At 60.8% G+C, this 13,505-nt stretch overlaps 1 protein-coding gene across 1 annotated transcript; it reads right to left on the bottom strand.

The window, feature by feature from the left end:
* Positions 1–1,058: 1,058 nt before the first annotated feature.
* DFFB (DNA fragmentation factor subunit beta) lies at positions 1,059–13,489 on the bottom strand. Its single transcript, XM_043573620.1, has 7 exons — positions 13,165–13,489; positions 12,112–12,238; positions 9,711–9,899; positions 8,830–8,909; positions 6,826–6,996; positions 5,962–6,062; positions 1,059–2,341 (listed from the first exon to the last, which is right to left on the bottom strand). The coding sequence occupies exons 1-7, from the start codon at positions 13,285–13,287 to the stop codon at positions 2,107–2,109; spliced, it is 1,026 nt and encodes a 341-aa protein (XP_043429555.1). The 5' UTR covers positions 13,288–13,489; the 3' UTR covers positions 1,059–2,106.
* Positions 13,490–13,505: the final 16 nt, after the last annotated feature.

The following is a 13,505-nucleotide window of genomic DNA, read 5'->3' as shown; positions in this document are numbered from 1 at the left end:
AGGGCTGCCGACCCGGGAAGCTCACCCAGACCTTGGGGCCGCCCAGGGTCTTGTTGGGGTCACACGAGCTTGGAATGCCCACCCGAGGACCTCGGACTTGGACCCCAGCCCGGCCCAGGTCACTGGCTGGTGACAGACACCCCCAGGGCGGGGTGTTCCTGGAGCCTCAGGCTGGCTGGAGACCGGCCTGTCCTGGCAATGGGCACTCGGGGCCCCTTCCTAAACTGCTTCAAGGGCTTCCTAGAGTGTTTGGGGTTGAAATGCCCCCTTTCCAGGCCTCGCCTCACCAGAGCCCTTGTGCCTTGCTCACACTGGTCCAAGGGCCTCCACTGCGGACCCTTCACCTCGTCCCTCCCCCCCAGCTCTGCACGCCGACTCCCTCCCTGGGCCTCCCTGCCCTCCCTCTCCAGCCAGCTCCCTCTGCCCCTCAGCTGCCATCAGAGGCTGACTGCTGGCCGCCTCCCTCCCTCCTGCAGGCCCTGGGTCTGGAGGTCCTCCCTCTGCAGCCTTGCTGACCAAAGAGCCGGCCCACAGCAAGTGACGGGCCTGCCGGTACGAGGGACCTCCCGCCCGGACCACCCAGCATTCCTGCACCCACAGATCACTAGACTCAACACTCCCAGCCGCTACGTTTTAACTCCCTTCTTTTGTTGAAAACGGACAGCCCATGACCCCGTTTTGCAAAGAGGTCGCGCTGCTGCTGGGCTGGAGAAGGAGGGTCCACCGGGACAGCAGGGCGCGCTTCCCACGGGCCCCGACTCCCCCACGGTCTGGGCTGCCCCGTCCAGCCAGGTAAACACCACGTGCTGAGGTGGCACTCGTGCGGTTCCACACAGGATCGACTCGCTCTGAGATCTCGATTTCCGAAAATGGAATAACGGTTTTGGCTCAGGTCACCATCTCACAGCTCGTGAGTGCAGGCCTTCAATCGGGCTCTGTGCTGACAGCACAGAGCCTGCCTGGGATTCTCTGTGTGCCTTTCACTCTCTCTCTGCCTCTCCCCTGCTCACGCTTGCTTGCTCATTCTCTCAGAAATAAATTAAAACCTTTGAAAAAAAAATCACTAACCCCTATTTTTATCCTCATTTTCATCATTCCCAGTGAGTGCAAACTTTTTTGATAAGTCTTTTTCTGAAAAATCTTTATTGCTTTTTATGATTATACAATAAATGTAAAAATTCAAATATTAAAATCTGTGTGATTTTAAAAAATGAATGTTTAAAGGATCATGAAATAAGTGATCATTTCAAAAACTTCAAGTATTATAAAATACATGATTTAGAAAATTGGCTCTTTAAAATCCAGTACCCCCCCCCCCACCCTGTCCCCCAGGACTACTGCTGTCCTGACGGTGTGTTTCCTGTCTTGTACGTGCGTGTGACATACACTCACAGGCTTTTATAAAACCAACAGATCGTCCTCTGCATGGTCAAGCCACCGGATGCTTTGTGCACGTGACAGCTTCCCTTTTCCGTATGAAACACACAGAGCTGCCACGTGGCTGTGCCTTATGTCCACGTGGAAGACGAACCCAGAAATTAACGGCCTCTGACAGCTTCTGAGCTACAAAGCCAGCGGTTTGCCGCGGTTCAGCACGATACCACAAGCAGGACTCACCTGTGGACAGGCATTCGGAGGGTTTCCCGCTTTCTGCCATCATAAACCATACAGCAGCGCGTGTCCCTGCATGTTCTTTACAAACATTTCACCCTGAATGGGTTGCCACTCTTTGGAGCATCCGGAAAAGTCCAGCAGATACAGCCTCACATCCGCCCGGGAGCAGAGACCCAGCAGAGAGCTGACACAGAATGCCCGTGCCTCGGACCAGCACGGCCACGTCGGGCCTGACGCTGCGTCTCTGCGGGGGCCGCCCAGCAGGGACAGAGGGGCTCCTGAGCCAACCGCGCGCCCCAGGGCACGGCTAGCCTGTCCGCTGGCACTCGGGCCGTCGGAGGTGCGAACACAGATTCGGAAGTGTAGCGAGGTCAGAACTTGTAGGAGGGCTCTGTGAAGTTTTTCCAGAAACCACTGCAGCGGCAGAAGTGTAGTAACAGTGCCCAACGGGAGGACGTGCCCGCCGGGGGAGGAGGCGCCACGCGTGGCCCGTCACTGGCACTTGCGGGCCGGCTGCCGTCTCTTCGGCTTCGTCTGGGGTCTGTAGATCCTGCGTGGGTCACAGCTGAGCCCGTGGCTGGTTTTCTTATGGCAGGCGATGTGGACCAGCTTCAGGTTGTGTGCAGTGAAAAGCAGGCTGTGGAAGTACTCCCAGGACACCTCCCTGCCGGCCCGCTCCGCGACGGCGGCCTCCAGCGTGGGGATGACCGTGCGCCTCTTTTCTATTCTGCAGGGCAAGGCGAGACAGGGTCACGGTTGCTGCCGGCGTCCCACGGCCCCTGCCGAGTAGCCTGCTATGGCAGCACGGGGACACGTTGGAGGGCTTCACCCGGTCATTGTGGCCCAAATGTGAGCTGACGTTTGGGGGCGTACAGGAGGACACGTGGCCAGAGGTTCAGGTTTCAAAAGGAGCCGCACTTGGAAACACGCCCGAGGGGCAGTGGGGCAGTGACCCCTCCTCTGGCCGCGGCTGTCAGCAGGGGCAGCACTGGGGGGACGGTCCTCACCGCATGCGGCCCCGGGGCCAGCAGCTTGAATGTCTCACGGAGGAGGGCTGGCGGTGCGTGTTTGTAAGTACTGAGAAGTACACAGGGAAAGGGGGTGGAGCCCTATGCCACCCGTCCCCACTGACACCCGTCTCCGTGGTGACACAGGAGCACCTCCCCAGCTGAACCGCAGAAGTAAAGCTGAGCCCCTGTCCTCCCTGGGGAGAGTCTTAAGGGCCTGACGTCTGTCTTCCCAACCACGACCTTGTGCTTGTGTGTGTGTCCACTGGAGACAGTCGTGATACTGCTTTGTGTAAACCTGTTCTGCTTACACACCTTTCAAAGCCCGCGTACTGACAGGTAAAGCTTGCGAACTGAGCTTATAACACGAGGAATAGAAACAAGGCCAGGAGGGCCACTGCAGCATGCTGGGCCCACCTGTCCCTCCAACACGGAGAAACACTGAAGAAAAGGGAAAACAGGTACAAAGCTGAGCAGGTGAGGGCTCCCCACTGCCAGGAACTCAAGTCCACACTTGATCCGCAGGGGCGAGCCACCCTCCTGCAGCCCACTGGGGCTCTGGTCCCGACAGAGGCCCAAGGGGAGGGCCAGGGAGGTGGGACCGAGACCCCAGTCCAGCCATTAAAGCGGAAGGGAAGCGGCAGGGGCGCCCGGGGCTCCGGGAGGGAGGGGAAGCCACCCTACCCTCTACCTACTGCTGCCTGCCCAGCCCCAGAAGAGGCGGGCGCCCGCTGACCCCGACCGCTCCTGTGGCTGCGCGACGCTGCAGGGCTGGCTGGGGGCGGCCTTGCTCCCCATGGCGCCTTTCACCCTCAAGGAGGCCAGGCCAGGGCCCTCCCCACTGATGCCAGCGCTCAAAGAGAAGGAGCCCCAGCGCGCAAGCACGTATCAGGCGTCCGCTGGCGTCCTGTGTGCTGGAGCCACGTGGCCGAGCCTCGGTAAGCAGCGGGAGGGGTGAGGACAACACACAAGGTAGAGGCCCCAGGAGACATGATTTGGGCGCACCAACAGCGTGACCATTTCCACAGTCACCAGGAAACCCAGGACCCTCGGCTCACCGTTCACACAGACCCACAGTCCGACTGCACCTGCCACAGGGGACGGGACCCAAGCCAGAAATTAATACTCCGCTGTTTCAGAGCCACGGGAAGCCCTGGCTTTCCGTGAGTGTCCGGCAGAAACAAATGCAAAACCACCCTGTGGGGACAGGACAAGCCAGTGCACAGAAAACACAGTCCCCACTGAGGGTGGACTCTGAATCCAGACGCACAGATGTCACGAGCACACCGCAAAGGGCGAGGACCCCGGCGGAGGACCTGGGCTAGAGCACTCTGAAACAGACCGCTGAGAGGCCTCGGAGGGCTCCTCGACACCACCCCCACAGCACAAGGGAGACAGGACGAGAAGGTCCAACGTGCGGCCAGCGGGAGCTCCAGAGAAGCCGGACAGAGAGAAGCCGAGAGGGGGTAACTAAAAAATACTCAGGTGTTTTCCAAAACGAAAGAGAAACTTGTCTTCGGAACAAAGACAAGCCCCGGTCAGAATTTAAGGATCTAAACCCACACACACGCCATGTTCAAAGAGAAAGGGAAAATCTGCAATGTCCGCAGAAACGGCAGAGAACAGGCTGTGGGCAGAATTCTCCCGAGCAGACGCCGGGAGAGTGTGAGCACGTCTTCAAAGTTCTGAAGGTGGGACACCCACCGCCCAGAATTCAGTATCGCTAAATGACCACGCAGGAGTAGAGGCCAGAGGGACATTTTCCAAGACCAAAGAACATTTAGTGCCCACAGGACCCTCCTGGGAGAAACGAGCCTGAAATAGGACAGAAAACCGGAAGTCAGACGTGTGCAGAGAAGCGGGCCGATTTGCCGGAAAAGAGAAGTACTGTATTGAGACAGAGAAAATGCACCTGAAACCACGGTGTCAGGCAACCCTGCTCCGGCCTCTGCTGCTTCGTCTGCACTCTGCTCCAGGCTGGCCTGCTCCGCCCCTTGAGTGCTGGGACCGCCCCCAGATCGATGTCCCCACGCCCCAGCGGGGCACGGAGAGTAGCCGACAGATGACCTGGAGAACCCGGCAATCGTCTCTGGGTGCTCCGTGCACATCGGAGGGGTGAGACCCAGCACCCTGCCTAGAGGGGAGCGCAGCTCCTCAGCTCGGGCACCAGGACAGCCTCCTCACCTGAATGTGCACCCCAATCCCCAGCACCCGGGTAACGGTGCGCGGAGCCCGAGAATCTGCATTCCCGACCAGCCCCCACATGCTGAGGACGCTGCCAGTCCACGGGCCACACCCACATGGCCACGCAGGTCGGCCCCGCGTGCGCGCTCAGCCCAGGGGGCTCTGTAGTAGCGGAAGGTGGACGGCCAGAAGCGCCTACCGGGATGGAAACGGATATTCGCGCGATACTCTCTTGAAAGAGCGAGGCGCTCTGCACCTGGTGGAACGAATGCACGAAACCCACAAACGCATCCCCGCGAGCACGACACAGGACGGAGAAGCCCGGTGTAGAGTCACCACACGTGCTACCACTTGTGTCCATTTTCAAATCATACCTACAGGGTAAAGGTCTACATAAACAGGCATCGCAGGGACGCTCGCAAATGGCACCAGAGCGGTTCCCCGGCGAGGACGGGGGTGCATCCAGGAGGGGTGGAAAGTGAGCCTCAGCTGTCCCTGTGATGTCCTACACATGTGCAAAGCCACCTGTCCCCAAAGCGATAGAGCCACTTGAAGGGCGCTGGAAGACCTCTGTCTTCACAAAGCAGAGACCAGGACATCATTATGTTCCAGAAAAGAGTCTGTGAAGATAACGCAATTTTACTTGTGCGCCTTTTTGAGAAAGAGCTCGTCCACGTGGAAGAACACTGCTGCCGGCCTCCACGCACCCCGGTGAAAGCAGGAAATGCCCCGCGCACAGTAACCACCCAGAGCCCCCGCTCTGAGCACCTCCTGCTTGGTTGGGGCAGGACACCCCCAGAGTGCGATGCGGTGAGAGCCACCCACTGGGCCCCACAGGTGGAGCCGGATGTGACCGAGGGGCCACGTACCAGGTCGCACGCACGTGGACAAGGACCTGGACCAGCTCCTGTCGGAGGCCCCCACCGTGGAGGGCACCTAATCAGGCAGGTTAGGAGTGGGCGCCTGCACCCATCCGCACACACACCCAGGACACCTTTGGGTCCACAACCCACAAGCTCGGCACATGAAACACGAGGCAGCCGGCAGGCAGGCCACGGACGCCACAGCAGGGACAGGCCCCCGCAGGTGCCCCGTGGGTCTGGGAGCTCAGTTCTCAACAACAAGCACTCCCGACCTCTGCGGAACCCGTACTCACATGTGGTCCAGGTTCCACGTACTAAAGAGGATCCGGCTCTCCCTGTTACCGTAGGGGTTGATGGAGTGTTTGGATGCACAGCTGTCCACGTCAAAGGGACCCTAGGCAACAGACAGCAAGCTCAGGTCCTCGAAGGGCCTTACCCCGGGTCTCAGGCAAGCGGGAGGAGCTGACTGACGAGCCCCCGGTAGGGGACTTAGTCCTGGTAAACGGTGTGCTGCTTGGGGCGATCAGGAACCCTGTCTTTGGAACGGCGCCCCCTTTCCCTCGTTACCCCCAGTAAGATACTTGTTAGGAATGCCGGATTCCCAACCGAGCGCCTGCTGGGTCCCACACCCGCCTCCAGGGCCTGCTCCGTACCCTCAGTGGCACTAGAAAAGCCACCAGTGGGGACAGGGCATTTTACTGGAAATGCATGGGGTCCAGGAGGCCGGGAAGGAAGCGTGGGCAGTGGAACAGCCCCTGCCCGTCCTTGCAAAGGTCGCCGGCCCCAAGCCTCCAGACTGTGACCCGTTCCCCAGAGGTGGTAGCACTTGTTGGGAAGCAGTATCTCTGTCATTTATCCGAGTGTCCAGGAGGAGGCCCAGGACACTGCTCCCAGCTGCTGCCACCACACCCCGCCAGGGAGTGGAGTCAGGCCACACTAATGCCCGAATGGTCACACCTGGCCACCAGTCCTGAAATCTGAGCCATCACCTAGATGGCTGCCCGGGGACACACCACGTTTCAGAAGCTCCGAAACCGTCCTCTCCTCTGCCCACCACCCTCCTCCCGAGGGGGCCAAGTGGTGCCCTCCGTCCCCAGTGCCCTGCGTTCTCCCTGCCACCGGCGTTTCTCGAAGGAGGGCCCCGGCCCCCGGCTCACCTGGCAGGAGAACCAGCCTTCGGGTGTGCAGAGCCGGCTGTCCGCCTTGGCTCCTCTGTCAAAGTAGCTGCTGTGGTACTGCTCGGCCCTGAGCTTCTGGCACATGAGGCCAACAATCCGGACGTACTCCTCCTGAGCCTCCGCGCCCACCATGGAGGCAGAAGCGCTCACCTTGAAGACGCCAAGGGACATCGCTGAAGGCTGGCGCGGTCGGGGGACTCCGAGTCCACTCGGTGCCACGGCCCTCGGGGACCCTGCCGCCTGGGGTCCCCAGTGTGCTGAGTTCACACGGTCCCTGGCCGGCCAAGCCCGGCCAGCTTCTCTGGGCCCGTGACGTGCAGCCGGGGTCAGGGTCGGCCACGTAACAGACTCAGCTCCGGGAGTCCTGGCCCCGTCTCCCTGGCGCTCACCGCTGCCACGTGGGAAGAAACTTGAGAGGAGGCGGGCAGGCGAGGAACGTCACCCGCCCGCCACCCACGCTGCCCACTCAAGCTGGAGGGAGGCTCACAACAATGCAGCCAAACGCTGAGCACCGGGGGGGGGGGGGGGGGAGGCAGAGAAAGACCCCCCTCCTCCCCACGGGGCTCCTGGTCGAGTGCGAGCAACAGGACGGCAGACACATTAACAGGGCACAGAGGGCCCGGCAGGGTCTGTGTGGTGCCGAGGGGGTCACAGCCTGAGAGACAGGCCGGGGCGGCCAGGGCAGGAAGCACACTCTCGGCAGCAGCAGGGGCAGGCAAGGGTGGCCAGGGTGGAGCGGAGGTGGGAGGACAGAGAAGGTGGGGGAGCCGGGCCGGACCACAGGGGCCTCCACACTGCGGTCCTGAGCTTTCCTTCTCCGTGGAGCACGGGCCGTGCATCGTCCTGCACCATAGACCCTGTGATCTACAGTCCAAGAAACGCGGGCAGGCGTGGAGGGAGAGGGGGAGGGAGCGGGGCAGGAAGAACATCTGCAGAGTCAGGGGGCAAGACGGCCTCAGGACTGCCTTCCAAGCACACGAGCACAGGGGCAGCCCCCCCCCAACACGCCTCTGCAGGGAGCACCCGATCTCACCCCTGCGTGGAGGGCCCGGCGCAGGGGTCACGGGATCTTGGCCTGGACTCCCGTCCACTCTGAGGAGCTGACCTCTTACATGTTTCATCCTTACAGAGGTCAGCGCCTGGGGAACGCACCCCACCTCTGTCCCATCGTACGAGGTCGGAAGGCAGCTGCACAGACCCCCACCCTCACGGCAAAAGGCGAGTGCCACGGGACCAAATTTTCCTCTGAGCGGGACGGGATACCGCTCCAGCTCTGCCCTCCGTGCCGCCAATCTGTCCGTGGGCTCTGCTTCTTCGCTGAGGGGGCAGCAGGACAGAGGCCACATCGGGCACAGATTTCTCTGGGGACGGACAGCCACGTCCAGTGGGAGCACCGAAGCTTTAAATCTCCACCTGTGTTCGCTTCTCGGATCTCCCAGGGGGGAGGAAGGATGTCATCTCCTTCCTGGGCCCGTGGAGTCAGAGCTCACACCCACAACGGCTCGGAGCACCCCAAAAGCAGATGCAGCTCGGCCCTTCCCAGTTCTCGGAGGTCAGGCCCCCCCACCCAGGGCCACAGCCTGGAGACAGAAGTGTCCTCGTGGGGAAAGAGGCCAGGACCCACCCACGTGGGCGTCCGTCACAGCCAGTGCTGGATGAAGACAAGTTCACATCAAAATCCAACCACCTGATGGCTGATGACGTTCACAGGTCGGTTCTATTCAAAACCCACACTGAGACTCCAGCGCAAAAAGAAAAGAAAGGGGGCCAAGGCCCCAGGTGGGGCCCCGACAACCCCACAGGGCGCCAGCTCAGGGCGCCAGCTCAGGCCAGCTCAGGGCGGAGTGCGGGGACCGGCCGCTAGCTGCACCCCAGGGACACCGCGAGCTGGGCCCCGGCGGGCCGTCCGCCTGCAGAGGCGCGTAGCTCCGGGCACCGTCTCCACGCCTCGCCCCGCCCCCGTGCCCGCCACCGCACACCCACCTCTCTCAGGTAGCTCCGGATACGGGTCTCGCAGCTGTACCTCAGGTAGCCAGACTTATTCTTGAATCGAGACTCCAGACCTGCCAGGAGCAAGAGAAGACGAGACCCCCTGGGGTCCACAGCCATCCTCTCCCGGGCTGGGCAGGCTGCGAGCGCCACCCGCCTCGTCTGAGAAACGTGCTGATCGTGTCCCGCTCGCGGGCTCCTGCCCTCTGCCTGGAGAGGGTTCTCTGGCCCACCTGCATCCTGGGCATCTAGACACCACAGAGGGGCTTCGGCTCCAGGCACCCGAACCCCCTCTCCTGCAGTCCAAGGGCGGCTCCGGCGGGCCTGAAGGCCGCGCCCCGAGGTGGACACGCCCAAGTGTCCACGGCCGGGTGACAGACAAGCAAAACGCGGTCCGGCCACACCACAGAATGAGATCCAGCCTGAAGGAGGGAGATCCTGCAGCACGCGTGCACCCGAGGGCACTGTGTCTCGTGGAGCAGGCCAGGCTCAGGAGGCCGAGTCCTGTGTGATCCCCCGCGGGAGGCCCCGAGGGGAGTCAGATCCAGACCGGGTGGAGGGTGGGGGCTGGGAGGGGACATAGGGACGGCTGCCGTTGAGGAACGTGAGGAGGTTCTGGAGACGGATGCTGGTGGTGGCTGCACGCCACAGAGAACGTGCTCGACCCTAGACCATACGCTTAGAATGATTCAGACGGAACACGTTACGTCACGTACGCTTTCCCACAGCTGACGGAGGAGTAAGGAGGCCAGTCCCGGGGCCTCTAGCACACAGAAGCCAGGCAGGCCCCCCGCCCAGGGACTGCGGTGGGACCTGGTGTCCCCTGCGTGGCCAGCTCCCAGCAAGCCCCACCCCTGCTCCGGGCCCTGGAGTACCTTCGAACCATGGCGGGTCCTCGGCCCTGGTCTCGGCCTCGGTGTTCTCGCTGACAGTGTGCAGGAGGTCGGCCAGCAGCTTCTGCCGCAGCGGGGCCTGCTCCCCGGAGAGCAGCTGCCGGGCAGCCTGGATGAGCCCCGCCTGTGGCTTGTGGAACGCGTGGAGGAAGTGATGGATGTCACTCACATCTGCCACCAGAAGAGTCACAGACAGAAAAGCCGGCGGTCCTTTGAGCGCTGCGGTGAGGAAGGGGTCTCCGCACGCCCAGCATCACCACGCTTCAGGACCTGCCGGACCTCAGGGGCGTCCGGGGCCCCGGGCTTGCCCGGATGCCAGCTAGCCCTTCCCCTGGGCCTGGCTGCCCACCCCTCAGCGTGGGGAGGGGCCGGATGTGGAGGCACGACAGCCGGTGGGTCGCTGCCCTTCTCTTCCCCAAACGAAACCTCCCACGTCTCTGAGCCTCCTTCCGGACCTCCCTCCTGGAGCCTCCCACACCCACCTGACTGCAGCCCAGCCAGCGCTTAGAACCCAGCGGAACCACGGTCTACCGCGACCCTTCGTGACACCTCGGCCAACAGAAGCGGCAACCCACAGAAAGAACGATGCTCCCTACGGCCCAGCGGGTCGTTCCAGGGACGAGAGGCTGTTCAGTGCTCGAAAATCAACCAGTATAAACCCACCCTTCATGGGCTAAAGAAAAAGAGTCACATGATCATATCCACTGACGAGAAAGGCAGGAGGGAAACGCTTCCGGGCCCAGGGCTTGGTGAGAAGTTTCCAGTCTTCACGTGGAGAGCGTGAGCACAAAAGGAAAGCACGGGCAATGTGGGCTTCATCGAAATGGAAAACTTGTTCTGTGAAAGAGCCTGTTCTGGGGACGCAAAGACAAGCTACGGAGCAGGAGGAAATCCCTGGAAGCCACGCGTCTACCAAGACTCATATCCAGTACGTATTCTGAGAAAAACCCGAAACTCAACAGTTAAAACTCCAATTAGAAAATGGACAAAATACAAACGGACAAAGACACACCTTCTGGGCGAGGACGGGTGGACAGCCCGCTAGCCCAGGGAAAGATGGTCAACCGCACTACCAACAGGAACGCAAAGCTGTCCACACGGAGACACCTTGCACGCCCATCAGAATGGCTAAAATAGAAGAGTGGCGAAGCCAGAAGTGGGGGAGGCTGCCGAGGCCGTGGGACAGGTGTTCCCACTCTGGAAAACACCCCGTTTCTTTAAAAACAATAACAACAATGTGGGGCGCCCTGGGGGGCTCAGTCGGTGAAGTGTCCAACTCTTGATTACGGCTCAGGTCATGATCTCACGGTTCATGGGTTCGAGCCTCTCGTCGGGCTCTGCACTGGCAGTGTGGAACTTGCTTGGGATTCTCACACTTCCCTGCTCTCTGCATCCCCTACTTGTGCTCTTTCTCTCTCAAAATAAACTTAAAAAAAATATTGAGATGCGATCCCAATCCCTCATGATTCACACACTTGAACAAGTCCGTGTTTCTTAGTCTGTTCACTTCGCTACCACGAAATGGGAAAGAAGAGGAAAAGCCAGGCAGGCTCTCAGCCCTGTCCTGCCCAGTCCCCACCTCCTGCAAGGGGCCGTCCCAGGAGGCATCACAGTGACTCTGCTCTCTGGCTGCCTCCTCGAGAAGGACAAGGCCCCAAAGAGATAGAGCGCTTGCAACCTTGGAGCAGACACTAGATGTGACTGCTAACAGCGGAGTCCCAACCGCAGGGCAAAGCCACACGTACCCCACTTTAGGGCCCCTTTCTGTCCCTTCGGCCGAAGAGGCAGATATCTCTGTCTTCAGGGCTCCCACTTCCTGGAGCACCAGAAGCATCTCCTGAAATGTAAGCCACTTTGCACAAGAGCCAGGAACGCACACTCGCTCTGCCCCTGGCCTACAGCTCCAATGTGCAACTTGTCATCGAGCTGGTTCTTAAATCCGGATGCCCCTAAAGAATCACGCCTGGAAGCGATGCCTCTGACGGGCCCCCAACGTGACAGCACATCAGCAAACACCAACAGAGCAGACAGAGCACAACCTGAGCCACCACCGCTCCCTTCGCACGGCCCGACGACACAGGATGGCGTCTCTCTCTGGCTCTGCCTTACCCACAAACCTGTGCAGGTCCCAACCCCCAGATCCCTCCCTTCTGCCCTCTGGAGTTACTAGGACACCCAGAACGAACATAAAATTCACATAACTTAGAAAAGACACCTAAGACACCCAACTGGACAACCGGGCTCCCGACTCGGGGCTCCCCGCCCCGGGGAGCTCAGAGCGAGAAGATTCTCCGTTTCCCTGGCTGGTCCCCCACAGCAGGCCCTCAGCACCTCCAAAGCCGGGCCGGCTTCCCCGCCACTCTCCCACGTCCCCACCACTTACAGCCTTGCCAGGTCTGGCCTGAGGTGAGAAGCACGAGTTCCGAGTTGTCAGGGACACTCGAGAAGTAGTCTCCGGTGAGCTCGGTGCCGTCTTCGTAGAGGCACAGGCGGGAGCCGGTGATGGGGAGCTGCGGAGAGGGAGGGTAGGGCAGGAAGCTAACGTCTCGGGTCTCGGGCGGGCCGCCTGGGAGCATTAACCTGAGGCCCTTCCACCTGCGGTCCTCACAATCAGAAAAAAAAACTGTGTTTTAAAGAATCGTGCCCGGGGTTACACGTCGTTCGAAAATATGACAAGTCACATAAAAATATATACCTAGCGGTATCGACTCCACAGGATTCGCCACACAGATCCTTTCGAAACGGGCTCCTTAAAGGCACTTAAAATCGGAGCCCGTTTCAGAAAATGATGCCTGACTGCTTCCACTAAGCCCATAAACACACCCCCACCAATGAGGACACAGCACCCGACTGGTATCAGGACACGCCCGCTCAGCACACTCTGTTTTCCTGGGCGATGATTAAAGCGAACATCTTCCTGAAAATGACTCATTGCCTCTGGCTGACGAAGTGTGAACGGCACACGGTCCGCTGGTTTCCTAACACTGTCCCTCCACGCTCGTCAGCTTTATGAGCGTTCACGGCAACTCCTGACGCTCCCGCCCCCACACGCACACACACCCACAACCCGCGCTGTTCCAGGTCAACAGTGCTGGCCTGTGAACACAACTCCTTCATTTTACGGAAGGGGAAACTGAGGCCCAGAGAGGCCCACTGACTGTGCCCTGGAGCACACAGCAAGTTAGCAGATATGCACTAGAACAGGGAGTCCCAGAATCTCAGGCCAGAGCTGCCGTAATCTTCACGGTCAGAAGAGGGAGGTGTTGCGCCAGAACCCTCCAGAAACTCCCGCTGAAGGGCTGAGTGACTACAGGAAAAAGTCTGAGGAGGCGCCAGGTCCCATGGACCCCGGCCCGGGGCACCCGCAAGTGAAGGCACCCGAACCCCGGCCCCGGGCACCTGCAAGTGAAGGCACCCGAACCCCGGCCCCGGGCACCTGGAAGTGGAAGCACCCCTTCCGCAGCACCTCCTGGTAGCTCCTCCCCGCCACCCCAAACTTCTTCGTCCTGTGCAGAGCCCGCAGCTTGAACGTCTTGGGCTTCCGGAACACCGTAAACATCCTCAGGACCTCCGGCCCCGCCGGCGGCACCTGCTTGGCCGGCCACTCAGGCTGTTGTTCGCCCAGGACCCAGAGATCAGCTGAGCGGCGGGGGTGCGGAGCTCGGTGGGCTCTGCGACCGAGACCCGGGCCGCGCGCTGTCCCCCCGGAAACTCCATTACCCAGAAGGCCCGGGGAAGCAGAGGTGCAGCCCCGCCTTGCGCGCAGACGCCGTCCTC

This window comes from Prionailurus bengalensis, chromosome C1, assembly GCF_016509475.1.
Source record: "Prionailurus bengalensis isolate Pbe53 chromosome C1, Fcat_Pben_1.1_paternal_pri, whole genome shotgun sequence".
NCBI classification, from domain to species: domain Eukaryota; kingdom Metazoa; phylum Chordata; class Mammalia; order Carnivora; family Felidae; genus Prionailurus; species Prionailurus bengalensis.
This window is presented reverse-complemented; position numbering and strand designations above follow the sequence as displayed.

Coding starts and splice junctions, on each gene's coding strand:
- DFFB (XM_043573620.1), bottom strand. CDS start 13,287: ATGTTTACGGTGTTCCGGAAGCCCAAGACGTTCAAGCTGCGGGCTCTG. Junction 9,900..12,111: donor AGGCCAGACCTGGCAAGGCT/GTAAGTGGTGGG, acceptor TTCTGGTGGCAG/ATGTGAGTGACATCCATCAC. Junction 6,997..8,829: donor TCCGGAGCTACCTGAGAGAG/GTGGGTGTGCGG, acceptor GGCGTCTTCAAG/GTGAGCGCTTCTGCCTCCAT.